The 14051-nt window shown below is 49.9% G+C and overlaps 1 protein-coding gene across 2 annotated transcripts in view; it reads left to right on the top strand.

Annotated features, from left to right (window-relative positions):
- The window catches only part of LOC100758812 (BCAR3 adaptor protein, NSP family member), a 110500-nt gene that overhangs the window by 90149 nt on the left and 6300 nt on the right, over positions 1–14051 (top strand). For both annotated transcript variants that reach the window (XM_027395642.2, XM_027395643.2), the window contains 5 exons: positions 1414–1517; positions 2510–3165; positions 8833–8948; positions 12311–12482; positions 13857–13968. In XM_027395642.2, coding sequence (XP_027251443.1) covers positions 1414–1517; positions 2510–3165; positions 8833–8948; positions 12311–12482; positions 13857–13968 — 1160 coding nt within the window. The remainder of the gene's footprint in view (positions 1–1413; positions 1518–2509; positions 3166–8832; positions 8949–12310; positions 12483–13856; positions 13969–14051) is intronic.

Genomic DNA, 14051 nt, shown 5'->3' with positions numbered 1-14051 from the left:
ATCCCTGGGCAGGGACCTTAACTTCTCTGGGATGCCCTTTCTCCGTCTGGAAGCATGGAACGTGAAGGGTTAAATGGTGTAAGAAATGGAAAGTGTTTACTTACAGTAAGCACTATCGTTCCTGGTAGCTGTTATTATCTGCAAGGGAGGCAAAAGTCAGGCCTAGACGTGAGCAGGGAGGCAAGGATGATAGCAGAGATGCTGTTCTGATTGGTCTCTGGAATGTAGAGGCTCTGGTACAGCTCCCCACAGGCAGCAGCCCACACACTCCAGGCGGAGGAAGGGTGACCTCCACATGACCAGTGGCCTTAATGGGCTTGTCACCCTGCCCTGCTGCCCTTCAGTGGCTTCCCCATGTCAGCTTTGGCCCAATGCCACCTGCTCTGACACTGGGCATGTTTCTTGGCTGGCAGCCTCAGGCCCTGGGCAAAGGTGTGCACTCAGGCAGGTTACGTTCCACTCGTCCAGCTGCTGGGGGGGGGAATGGGGGGGGCTTTGATCTGGCCGGCTGACCGTTGATCATGGTGGACACGATTCAATTATCATTTCCTTTTGGAATTTGCCCCGTCTTGACTTACCTATCTTGGAAAGGTTGCTGGAAGTTTGTTTTGTTTCCCAAAGGTAGGGCAGATCTGGTTTATGTAAGAATGATTTATGATGGGGTGGGGGTGGGGGTGGGGGAGGGGGTGGGATCCGTTCCTTGCAGCCTTGAAGGGCCTGTGTATCTCTTCCCCTATGGAGAGAATCCAGTCTCCTACTGGCTGTAATTAGAACAAGCTCCAATTTGAGCGGAAAGGACAGAGGGAATGGGGGTAGGTAAAAGTGTTTCAAGTTCCCCTCTACCCTGTGTGGTTGTGCCATTTGGTGACCATGTCTGCCACTCTGCTTCTAACTCAGCACTTAGAGGTCATCTGTGGGTGTTCCAAGCACAGCCAGGAAGATCTCAGTGTGACAGCCACCCCCTGGGACCTGCCATGCTGTGGGAGGAGGGGGTGCTGATCCGTGCATAGGCGTGGAGTGGCCTCCAGCTTCCTCCCAGCTGACATTGATCCATCGTGGAAAAGTCATGTTAGTTAAATAAGTCATTCCCCCAGGGAATGGGAATCATTTTAAGATTTTTAAAAAGTACACATTCCCGGTCATCAGATTCCTCCTCACTGCCCCCAGAGGATCGTGACCCATTCATCCTGCTCTGTTCAACAGGATGGAAGGGTTGAGGAGGCCTCCTAGGACTTAGCTGCCTTGGCCCTGGGGACTCGCCACACCCCATCAGTTCCTCCTCCTCTGTGGTCATTCCTTTACTGTTAGGGTATGCGCTGCACTCATTCTGGAAGTTTTCCTAACTTTCCCTGACGTTGCCTAACGAAGGTTTTACTACTTAATGACATGTTTGTGCCTTGGCTTTGGCTTCAGGAATAAAGAGAAGAGTGGCAGCCAGCCCGCCTGCCTGGATCATGTGCCGGACAGGAGGGCCTTAGTCCTCAAAGCCCACCAGTCGGAGAGTCACCTGCCAATAGGTAGGTGTGAGGGAGTCTCAGAGAAGGGGGTGGTAGTGTGGCCCTGGTCGCCGTTGGGCTTTTCCTGCCTGAACAAGCCACTGGCTTTGAAGACTCCATGCCTGCAGCCTGGAAGGGGAGGTTTGCAGAGCTGTCTGGTTGTGGCACACTGGACTAGCTCAATTCTTTACCATTCAGGTGTTTAAGTCCCATAACCAGTCCCAGTGGGCAGTTATTTTGCAGTTGAGGAAACCTAGGAACTAACGTATTAAGTAAGAGGGTCACCTAGCATTTGTACCCAGGCTTTTTACACTTCAAATCTTTTAGATAAGTGGTGGGCATCATGAAAGAGTCTGCTCCTTAGTGCTCTGCACCCGCACTCCGTGTAGTGAGCAGTGGCCCAGTTGGTCCTGGGGCTGCTAACAGAGCAGTTGTCTATGGACACCTTGCTGCTTCTCTGGGCTGGCTACATGACCAGGGAGTGGTGGGGTGTGGGAAAGGCATAGGCAGTCAGAGTTAGTGGGATGGTTTTTCATTTCTTTTATATGTAACCTTCCATGGGAGCACAGTGATTTCCCCTAGTGCCCCTTTGTAAACTGTTTCTGTGTGTCTGTCTACCGCCCTTGCTCTCTGAATAAGATCCACCCTGACTTTGTGACTCAGGGCCGTTAACTCCTGTGGCTGGAGACTTCTGTTTCCTCAATGCAGAATTGTGTTATTCACTGCCCAGGACATGTTTCCCATTCTGACTGTCCCAACCTGCTATGACCATAAAATGGTGTTACAGCCCAGCCCCTGGGGTTTAGAATCTCTCCTAGAGTGAGGTGGAGCCAGTGGAGCCTTCAGTTCTAGGCTGCCACAGACCAGACCTGCTGTGAGAAAGTCACCGTGTTTTCTTTTGTGGCAGAGGGGAACCCAAGGGCACAGAGTGAGAGCTGGGAGCTGTCACTCCCATTTTGTTCTCTGTTCTCCGGACAGCTGAGGTCTCTCTGACCTTCTTTTCTCCTCCACAGGCTGCAAGCTGCCCCCTCAGTCTCCAGGTATGGACACAAGCCCTTGCCCCAGCTCTCCTGTGTTCAGGACTGGCAGCGAGCCCACTCTGAGTCCAGCACTGGTCCGGCGGTTCTCTTCAGACACTAGGGCAGGGGAGGCATTGCGGGGGTCAGACAGCCAGCTGTGCCCCAAGCCACCCCCAAAGCCCTGCAAAGTGCCCTTCCTCAAGGTTCCTCCATCTCCTTCTGCCTGGCTCAACTCAGAGGCCAACTACTGTGAACTGAACCCTGCTTTTGCTGTGAGCTATGACAGGGAAGCCAAGCTTCTCTCCTATGCCCACAGCAGCCGTGAGGAGCTGCTGACAGCCAAACACAATGGGGCATCAGGTGCCCGGAACTCTGGCGTCAACTACTTGATCCTCGATGGGGATGACCCAGCGAGACCTTGGGATCCGCTGGCAGCACAGCGGATAGATGAGGGTCAGGAGGACAAGACCACGTTTGTGCCGCCTATCATGGAAACCGTGTCGTCATTCAGACCCAATGACTTTGAGTCCAAGCTCCTTCCTCCAGAAAACAAGCCCCTGGAAACTGCCATGCTGAAGCATGCAAAAGAACTCTTCACCAACAATGATGCCAGGGTCATCGCACAGCACATGCTGAGCGTGGACTGCAAGGTTAGTGTTCTGTGGCTGGCCCCTTCCCACAGCTGAAGGCTTGGAAGGTGTGTGCCTGGCTCTACTCTGCCTTGCTGGGTGGATACTTTGTCGTTGGGAAAAGCCAGGTGATAACGTAGGTGTGGAGATTTACTTACAGGGTGGGAACCACCATCAGGACAACCTTTGCCCAGCAGGAAACTGGTAAACTTCACCTTGGATAGAGGCAGGCCAGGCCTGCCCCTGCACCCAGCCTGCTGGTGACAAGAGCTTCTGTGGCCCCTCCTCTTCCTACCTGGTGCTTAGTTAAGAATTCCCCTCAGGCCTGTTAGAATGGGAACAGCTGGGGCGAAGGAGTATAGCTAAAAGCCTGGTTTTGGGAGTTGCAGGGCCCTGGTTATTTTATTCTATTATGCATCGTACTTAACTCTGCTGTATTCATTTATTACTGACGTGATCTCTAGGATAATCATCTTCAACTGGATCTTTGTGGTTTTTTTTTTTTTTTTTTAAGAATTGTTCAAGTTAGAAAATTTTTAAGATGAAGATTAGAAGAAAAGACAAAATCCTACAAAATCCAGCTTCCTGGGCCTAAGAGATGGCTCAGTAGGTAAATGTGTTGGCTGTCAAGATGCAACCTGAATACCCAGAATCCGCATGGTGGAAAGAGAGGACCAACTTCTGCAAGTTGACCTCCGATCTACACACCACACACACCCACACGCACATCCACACCCCCCCTCCCACCCCACACACAGAGAGAGAGAGAGAGAGAGAGAGAGAGAGAGAGAGAGAGAGAGAATATATAAATAAATGTAATAAAAAATCTCAAATCTTAGGCGGGAGATGGATCAGTGGTTAAGAGCACTGGGCTGCCCTTCCTGACCCTGATCTGATTCCCAGCACCCAAATGGCAGCTCATAACTATATGTAACTCCAGGTCCAGGGGGTCTGACTCCCTCTTCTGGTGTCTGTGGGCACCTGCTGCACATGTATTATACAGACATACATGCAGGCAAAACACCCACACACATAAAATAAAATAGTAAGAGCTACTTTAAAAAGCCTGCTTTCCTAATGGTCACCACTGACAACACTTGGTATGTGGAATGCCAGACCTATTACATTTCTAAATAACACTTGTTTATCATACTCAGGTAACAATTTCAAGCCCGTGATTCTCATTCCACATGATACGTTTTCATCATCTTCATTTTTTATGGGGGGATTTGCTTCAGGAGCAGTGACCTGTGTTCATAAGTGCTCAGATCTCTTAGACAATGGGCGTCTTGGGCTTAACCCACCTTCTCAGCATACAGTAATCGATACTTGGGCATTTGAGTGACAGGTCAGGCCTCCATGAAATTTGAAGTCCCATTTCATTCAGCTGGGAGAAGGCCATGAGTTTCAAAGGTTAGAATTTGTTCAAGAGCTGGATTTTCCTTCCTGTGTCAGGAGTTGTGGCTGGAAATCTAATCTCCTAGCAATCCCCCAGGGAGTTCTGGAGCTGATAAAGGGTTCCTAAAATAACCTGGAGGACCACTAAACAACTGTGGCTATCCTGGGTAGGAAAAGCCCTCTTCCTGAATCCAGGCCTGCAAGAGTAACTAGCTGACTAGTCTAAGTCAGCACCCATGGTTGAGGGGCTCATCCACACTGGTAGAAGGAGGGGGTGTCCCTGCCAAACAGGCCTCCAGGGGAGAGCCAGGGAACAGGACTGCTGTGAAAGAACAGGACTTGTTGACTCCGTTGTCTGGGCATCCTTGGGCAGAACACACAGGTGGGCAGATAATTTGCCATTATAGATCCTTGCCTTAGTGTCCTGTGGCAAGAGGTTGAGTTTCTGTCCCAGAAAGTCAGTCATGCTGAGCCCTGGGTCTGAGTATTCAGGACCCTGCCAGTAAGCCAGAGGTGAGTGAGATTCACACCTAGTGTGAGCCCACCTGCCCACCCTCAACCCCCCAGAAGGAAGCTCCTTGTGCACACAGGGGTTGCTACTTACAGAACAGCTCCTTTCTGGGAGGTGGGGGAGGGGCAGGGAGCCCTTGGGTGTCTATGAGGAGGAAAAGGGGAGATACCTGCCCACTCTTCACAGGTCTGGAGTCTTCCCACTGCTTCTGACAGCCTTGAAAGGAGAGTCCAAGTCTGATGTCACCTGACAAGTATTTGGTCCTCCCTCTTTCCTGCCCTGTACATTTTGTCCTCCTGATGGGCCTCCTCCCATGTCTGTCTTCAGGGTTCACCGGAAGACAGGCTTCCCGGAAGTACCAGCCTAGACTGCTTACCCTGGCCTCTCGGGCAAGGCAGCATTCAGCCCCCTGAGTATTTTCCTCCACCACCAGTTCCTTGCTTTTCCACAACTACCAGGCACAGCCAGTGTTTCCGACAGGAAAATTGTTTCCAACCCCAAATGCAGCAGCAATGAGATGGGGCCACCCAGGAGCCGGAAGCAGGCATGGAGCAGCATCTGGGTCCCATGTGCCCTTCCCCACCCCAGCACATAGTTCAGGCACTGCTGCTTATTAAGGGCATCAGGGCAGTGGGTGGTTCTGAGCACCCTAGAAGCTGGAACCCATCCGCATCCAGCACCCCAGCTCATGGGCCCCTCCCATCTGCAGACAGGCACTGCTTGTTCTCCACTCACCCTGGTGGGACACTGCCACTCTGCCACCTATCATCTTTGAATGTGGAAGTGAAATCCAGTAGTTAAAAAACTTGGCCTTTAGGGATGAGTCCAAACCCCACCACTCCCCATTAACTGCATGGCCCATGTTCTCTCCAGTTGTGGAGTGGCGTATCACACCCAGGTGTCAGTGAAGGCTGAGCTAATATATGTGAAGCCCCAGGCACATTGCCTGGCCAGAACAAGCACTCCGTGTTAGCCAGGGTTACATATTCATTCAGCCTCGACGGCTGTCACCTCTATCCTGGACGGACCTTCTGTCTGGTGGGAATGGGTTAAGAGGGAAAATGATAAAAGCTTGGTGTACAGCAGGGCTGGGAATACTCTGTGCAGGAGTGGTGGACTTCCTAGGCAAGAGCTTGGAGCTAGAGATCGGGGCCAGCTGAGATGAATTTAGAAGGCTGACTAGCTGGCAAGGTGGAGGAGGAAAGTGTCTTGCAAGTGGCTAGGAGGCACACATGCCAGATCTGTCAAAAGCCAAGGGGAGAGAGGTTGGTCTAAACAGGATTCATTTCTGGACCAAAGAAGAGAGGGATGGGGTCATTGGGAAGAGCCTGATTGCCTTTCCCAGTGTGTGTAGGTTTCTTCTTCTGGGCTCACACAGGATCTTGCTGTTATAGCACTTGACCACCATGTTAGGGAAACAAGCCCATGGGTATGTGGGTGCAGGTCTGAGGCCTCTGAGCTACGGAGAGCAGAGCCAGCACAGCCGGTGATTGGGCCTGGCAGTCTGATTGCACTGTAGGCCTTTTGGTAGCTGAGTAGAGGGCCAGGCCAGGTACCCATCAGGGCTCCCACACACTGCAGTGGCCTCGAAGCAGTGGAGTGCTGAGAAATGGCTCCAGAGACTTCACAAAGTGGTGGCAAGTAGGACTTGGAGGGCAGAAGGAGGGCACTTATGCCCTCCTACCCTGCCAAGGGAGGCTTAGCCCACAGTAAACACTGCTTCCCACCTCCTCTATAATCTTGAGGATTTAGCCTGGGCCTGCAGTGTAGGCTACTCATTCCCTAATCCTCTAGCTTGGCCACAGAAAGTATGTGTACCCCAGGAATGGGACCTGATGATGGCCAACTTATACTCAAGTCAGAATGGAAGCATTTTGCTCTCCAAACAGAGCCCCCAGGATGCCTACCAGTCTCCAGAAGAAAACTGCCAGTGGTGGGCCCTTCAGTCTTGTTACATAGAAGGTGTGGGTTACAGTCCACCCCAAAGAGGTACAGGGCTTAGAATCTCTGACAGGTTGATGGGCTAAACTCGTGAAAGGCTGTCATATGGAATGTCTTGCCATGGTCAAGGTGGGACTCTCTTTTCTACGATCCGGACAGAACTGGCCCCTTTCCACATGGCCAATGATTCCCAGCTTGTATTCAATTCAAATAGTCATTCACATCCTTGGCAAAGCCCTCAAGAAAGGTGAATTGAAACTGCAGTGGTGAGCTGAGAATACAGCCTGCATACTGTCCTGGGAGCCACTGCTGGACAGCCAGGTCCTCATGCTGATCCCCCAGGGCTGACAATAGTTGCCTTGCTCGACTACAGAAGCTAAGGTCAGGTTTCAAAATTGCCGAACTCGCAGTGTGAGAGTGTGTGTGTGTGTGTGTGTGTGTGTGTGTGTGTGTGTGAGAGAGAGAGAGAGAGAGAGAGAGAGAGAGAGAGAGAGAGAGAGAGAGGGTGGGGCACATTATGAAGATCTTTGTACTGTTTGCGTGCCTGGGTGATTTTGATAGAGGACAGCCCACCAGATGAAGCCCAGGAACTATCCTGTGCCAGCGGCATGTCTACACTTGGTTAGACCCACTGAGTCCCAGGGTCACATTGCAGTATGTCAGTGAGCTATCGTGGCCTCAGTTTAGAGACATGCTGAGTCCACTGTCATGCTTCAGCATGGTGTGCACTAACTAGAAATGGTCAGGTCTAACCTCCCATTCCATTAAACTGTGACTAGACACGTTAGAACCAAGATGGTAAAAAGATCCCACTATAAGGAACTCAGAACAAATTTAATCAATGAAAAGAATTGAGTTGGGATGAGAGCTGGCTCGAACAAAGGAAGGTTTTCTCTCAGGAAACCTCTCTGGAGGTGGTGTGGGTGTGTTGGTTTTAAAGCATCACATATGTTTGGAATGGTTTCCAGCCGTAAGGTGCACTTACTGCACCCGGGGGAGGTGTAATTAAGGGCAATAACAGCCAGCCATGGCTGTTAAGTTAGAACATGAATGGCTAAGCCCAGAGCTGAGGGGAGCTTGGAAGGCACTCTGCTTTTCCACTAAAGAGACTGGTAGGCTCCACATGCATAGCCTTGCTGCTGGCAGGAAAATGTCCCTCCAGGATCCAGCCTGTGCCGGGGCAAAGCTCAAACAAATGATGAATTCCCTAGCTGGGCATGAATGCATGCCAGATCTGCTGTAGAGATCATTTAGGACTTCCCTCAGTCTTTTGCCCACTAAGTGAGGGAGCAATGTGTGTGTGTGTGTGTGTGTATGTGTGTGTGTGTGTGTGTGTGTGTGTGTGTGTGTGTGTTCATGTGTGAGATAGAACACATATGTACGTGTGCACATGTCAGTGTGTGGAGCTCTGTTGTCCTGAGGAGCTATCCACCCTGTTGTCTGAGAGACAGTCTCACACATGGAGCTGGGGCTTGCAGATTAGGGTAGGCTGACTATCTGGTGAGCCCTAGGGATCCACCTGCCTCTTCCATCTCAGTGCTGAAGGTTATGCTTACACTACCATGCTTGGCTTTTCACATGGGCACTAGGAATCAAACTCAGGCTCTCAGGCTTGTATAGCAAGCACTTTATGGACCCAGCTATTTTCCCAGCCCCTCACCCAGTTTTATAATTTATTGTGTATGTTAAGATTACGCTGTCGCTCAAAGAAATACAAGCACATTCTCTCCACAGCCACAGGATCTCCATGGACTGACTGTATTTCTTTCCTCATGCTAAATTAACACTGGGGGCAACCCACTTCCTGATCCAGTGAATTTCTGCTTGGCTCCTGACAGGTTGCTAGGATACTAGAAGTCTCTGAAGACATGAAGAGGCGCATGGGTGTGAGCTCAGGACTGGAACTCATTACCTTGCCTCATGGACGCCAGCTGCGCCTGGACATTATAGAAAGGTGAGCATGCATTTCCCACACTTTGAGCTCCTTGCGGGAGGCAGCAGGAGGCAGATGGAGAGAGCAGCAGCAGCAGCCTGTCCTGGAGTCATGTCACTCCAGGGTCCGCATGGCTCTTCACAAGGCTGAGCTGTAGAATACCTGGAGATGAGCAGACAGTGCAGTGAGAGTCAGGGACAGCACACCTTCCTGGCCCCAATCCTGAATGGTGGCTAGAGAGTGGCTTTGAAGCTGTGGCATGCTGCAGCCGGAACACTACACTTTCCTGCTGTGTTCCTCCTCTCATGAGCATCTCTTTGTCTCTGAAGTTTAAGACCTCCTGATGAACTAGGCAGGATTGGGGAAGACTGAGGAGAACGATTCTGGCCTTTCTTTTAAGGGGTGGGCAGGAGGATGAGGGGTCCCAGGGCTCGGAAACCACACTGCCATTTTTCAAAAACTCTATAACCCCTGGGTACTTAGTTTCCTTTCTTGTTGCTGTACTAAATTACCCTGGCAAAAGCGTCCTAGGAAAGGTTTATGTAAGTTCATGGTTCCTCATGGTGGGGAAGCTGAGACAGCAGGAGCTTGAAAGATCTGGTCACCCCGTCTCACAGTCAGGGAGCAAATGAATGCAAGCTGCTGGGCAGTGCCGGATCCCAGATGGGAACACTCTCACCCAGTGGCATGCCTTCCTACCTCAGCTAATAGAATCCCCCGGGGCCCATCTACCAGCTGATTTTAGATTCTCTCAAATTGACTGTACTGGTCATCACACCAGGTATCCATTAAAACACAAACCTGCCTATAATCTCAGTACTTGGGAGGCTGAGGCAGGAGGATCTAGGCCAGTCAGCCCAGGTTACATAATAAAGTCTTCTCTCAAACAACAAACAAAAATATGCCCTTGAACATGGAATGCTTAGAGATAAGGCATGTTTCAAGACAAACACAAGACTAGATTTCATATTATCACAAAAGCTGGCCTTACACACACACACACACACACACACACACACACACACACACACTATTGTTTAAACTATTTCCAAGTAGCCATGATAGTTATGGTCTCCATGATATTCTTGGGTATAGCCCTGAGCAGTTGGGTTTTCTGTGGTGCAGGGAATGTGCACCACACTGACTGTTTTGGCCACTGTACATGGGTGGCAGATGCAACTGAGAGATGAAGATTTTTAAATGATGGAATTGTAAGCACCCGCATGGGCTAGCAGCTGGTGGCCTCTGTGAAGTAAAGCCTGCATTTCACATAACTTTACAAAGGTGAGCATGGGACTGCATGCCTGTAGTTCCAGAACTGGGGAAGCAGAGGCAGGAGGATCACAATCTCGAGGCCAGAGGCCAGTCTCGTCTATACTGTGAGTCCAGGCCAGATGGCTGTGAGGGAGTGAGGCAGAGGTTCACAGCGGGGGTGGGGTGGGGGTGGGGGGCAGGAGCAGGATAGATGTTTAGAAAGTGCCCACAGGCAAGGTTGTTCAGGCGGGCTCGTGGTATAAGGCTTTAGGGAATTACATGTCCCATTTCTGAGCTGCCTGCTTTTCCCGTCAAGACTTCTTGGTTCCAGTCTCCTCTCTTATGGAGCAGCACATCTCACTTCCCCTGTGGTGGTGTCTGGGTGAAGCAGCCACTCTCACTTCCTCTTTCCTAGAGGATACCCTGGAGTCTGAAATCTCCAGAGACTTTTTTTTCTGGCACTGAGAGGTGTGCTGAGGCCTGAGCTCCAAGCCTACGCCATGACCAGCAGCTGTGGAGCCACTCTCCTGCCTGTTTTCTGACCTCAACTCTGGTCAACACCCCTTTCTTTGTGCTGCTGCCTAGAACCTTGCACCCCAATTTGTTTCCTATCCATCTGTGACTGTGGGAGCTACCCACAGAGCCAGGGGGATAGTTTGATTAGTTATGGTGTGTTAACTAAATATGGGCCAAGGTCGAAGGAATCCCAGACTGCCCCATGACTTTATTTTCTTGTTCTTGAATCAAATACAAAACTACCCATGACTTCTGATTTACCACCTCACTCCTGGAGCACCCTCTCATAACACATGAGCACCTCTAGTTTGCTGGCCATTGACATGTAAGCCTCGCATGCATGCATGCATACATATACATACACACACACACACACACACACACACACACACACACACACACACACACACACACACACACACACACACACACACACACACACCACTCCTGGTAACATGTGAGTACCTCTACCTGCTGGCCACTAACGTGAGCTAGTGTCTGTCTGTCTTTCTCTCCCTCCCTCCCTTTCCCTACCCTCCCCCAGACATATACATGTAAAAATACTTGGAGACAGTGAGCTCATTAGTTAACAGGCTTTAGGGGAATTGGGAAGGCTGAGCATGAGCTGAATCACTGTCACTCTGCTCAAGAAAGGTGAGAAACCAATGACCTTGACACAAAAGGAACTCAGCAAGAAGCAACAGCCCAGGCTCTGAGCTTTCAGAACATTGTGATCTTGGAGTTTCAAAGGCACATGGTATCTTAGGAATCATAGCTACAGATTTACCTCCAGCAATTGCATAGTAGCCTAAAAAATTAAGAGTATTTTGACCCAGTGCAGTAAATTCCTGGGTTTAGATTTACAGAGGGAAAGAAAGAGGTCACTGTCTGAGCTTCCTGCCTCTGAGTAACCCTGTTCATAGGGTCCCCATTGTCATGGGGAAGTCACCCTGTTTCCTGCCCTAAGTCTGTGAGTTTGACCCATGTAGTTTAGGGTGAGAAAGGGGAGAATGGAGTAGGGGGAGTGGATGCTTTGTTTTATTAGGGTCTGACCTTACAGTGAATTCCTGCCTGTCCTTCAGTCTTTGTCCACCTCTCCAAATTCTGTGGTATCTGTACTGGGGCTGCAGAACACCGTTCTTGTCTCCTCTCTCCTGCTCTTGTTCTAAGACCCATGACATCTTCCTGGATCAATTATATCCTCTCTCTCTCTCTCTCTCTCTCTCTCTCTCTCTCTCTCTCTCTCTCTCTCTCTTTGTCTTTTCCATTCCTAAGTGGTGCCCAGTCTTTGTCAGGGGTAGCATCCCCTTTTTGTTGGGGGACTTGGTATCTCCTTAGACTACTCATGGTAGGAGAGGGAGCATGTAGCCACATGCATCCGCGGTCCTCTTTACATTCCCATGTGCAGGGCTGAACCTGGTCATGTCCAAGGGCATCTTACTTCCTGAATCCATAATGCATCCTCTGCCTGGTGTGGGATGAGCTTTACTGAGATCAGCTTTCCAAATAGGCTCCCAGCCAGTGGCACACGTATAACCCTGCTTTCGGATATCAGGGCCATTGTCTCCTCATCTTGTTGACCTAAGCCTGACCCTTGGTCTTCTCTCACTTAGACACAACACCATGGCCATTGGCATCGCTGTGGACATTCTTGGCTGCACAGGTACTTTGGAGAACCGAGCAGGTACCCTCAATAAGATCATCCAGGTAGCAGTGGAACTAAAAGATGCCATGGGAGACCTCTACTCTTTCTCAGCCATCATGAAAGCCCTAGAGATGCCTCAGGTGAGATACTGGCTTTGTGCAGCCTTCCACACAAGTAAGCATTCAATGCTATGCAGAGTTCTGTTCATCTGCACCATGTATGGCTGACTGCTTCCGCCAGTCTCTAAAGATAAACTGAATTTTAGTGAAAGCTGCCTTCGTTGGAGGCAGCCAAGAGTGTTGTCCCTACTATTTTGGCTCTGTTTATAAAAACACTGGTAACTGCTGATAGTCCACATCTCAGGTTTGATGTATAATAACAAGAATTAGCCCCACTAACAAGCAGTATTCCTGAAGAACCAGTTAGGACAAGAGACCATGCTCCAGTGTGTGGCACGCCAGTGGCTGCATCCATTTGGGTCATCAGGAATGTGGGCAGTTTGGGTAATGACTTGGGGAAACCAAGGCATTGAAGGAACTTACATCAGAGAATCCCTATACCAGCAGTTCTCAACCTGTGGGTAGTGACCCCTTTCCCAAGGGTCATATATCAGATATCCCGTACATCAGATATTTATATCACAGTAGCAAAATTCAGTTAGGAAGTAGCAATGAAAATAATTTTATGGTTGGGGTCACCACAGCATGAACTGTATTAAGGGTTGAAGTATTAGGAAGGTTGGGAATCACTGTCCTAGACTGTCCCAAAGTATCTTCCTCCAGTTACTTAAGACAGATGTCCAGCTCTCTCACTTGTCGCCTGCGTCCCTGCAGAATGTCTCAGGTCCAGCCTCTGACTTTGTCTGCATTGACAGATGTTGGATTTTATTTTTCAGTAGAGAATCAAATACAGTGGGCCTCCTACAGGGAAGCGAGATCTGCTGTCTTCCCTTGTGTGAGTGCTTGGAGAACTTTGAGGAGTAGAGTCGAGGCCTGCAAACCGGATCAGACCAGCAGCGTCAACACAGCTGGGTCTTTATCTGGGCCGTTTCCTAGACACAGATGATCTCTGAAATCCTGCCAGGTGCTCATAAACATCCATCCCTGCCACCGAGTGACATGGCTGCAGTCATGTGTCCTGGGAATCAGAGCATGCTTGGCACATAATTTCCTTCATTAAAAAGAGTGACCACCTTAAAAGCAAGATGCTGAACAAATTAAGTGCCCTTCCTACAAGTTTCTTGGAGTCACCCACTCTCACACACAAAATAACTATAGTTATTTTAGGCCTTTGTTTTTTTCAAAGTGTGTATAGACACACATGCAAGCACTTAAGAGCTGTGGCATGGGTCGTCAGAACCACGCGGACACAGGGTAGAGGGGTTACGTTTTTTTCTCTCAACTCGAGAATGCTTCTGACATTGCTATACACATCTATCACCTACTCCAACATGTAACAGAAAGGTGATTTTTTTAAAAGAGGCTCTCTGAAACAACAGGCTTTGCTTCTTCCAGATCACAAGGTTAGAAAAAACATGGACTGCTCTACGGCACCACTACACCCAAACAGCCGTCCTCTATGAAAAGCAGCTGAAGCCCTTCAGCAAAGCCCTGCACGAAGGCAGAGGTGAGCACAGGAGCGCAGACTGCTCCTTAAGCAGTCTCTGTTCTATTGCCAGCGCTTTAAACGCCGAGGCAAGTGATGAGACC

The sequence above is a fragment of the Cricetulus griseus genome, assembly GCF_003668045.3.
Source record: "Cricetulus griseus strain 17A/GY chromosome 1 unlocalized genomic scaffold, alternate assembly CriGri-PICRH-1.0 chr1_0, whole genome shotgun sequence".
In the NCBI taxonomy this organism is placed as follows: domain Eukaryota; kingdom Metazoa; phylum Chordata; class Mammalia; order Rodentia; family Cricetidae; genus Cricetulus; species Cricetulus griseus.
Note: the sequence above shows the minus strand (reverse complement) of the source record. Positions and strands in the feature narration are given on the sequence as shown.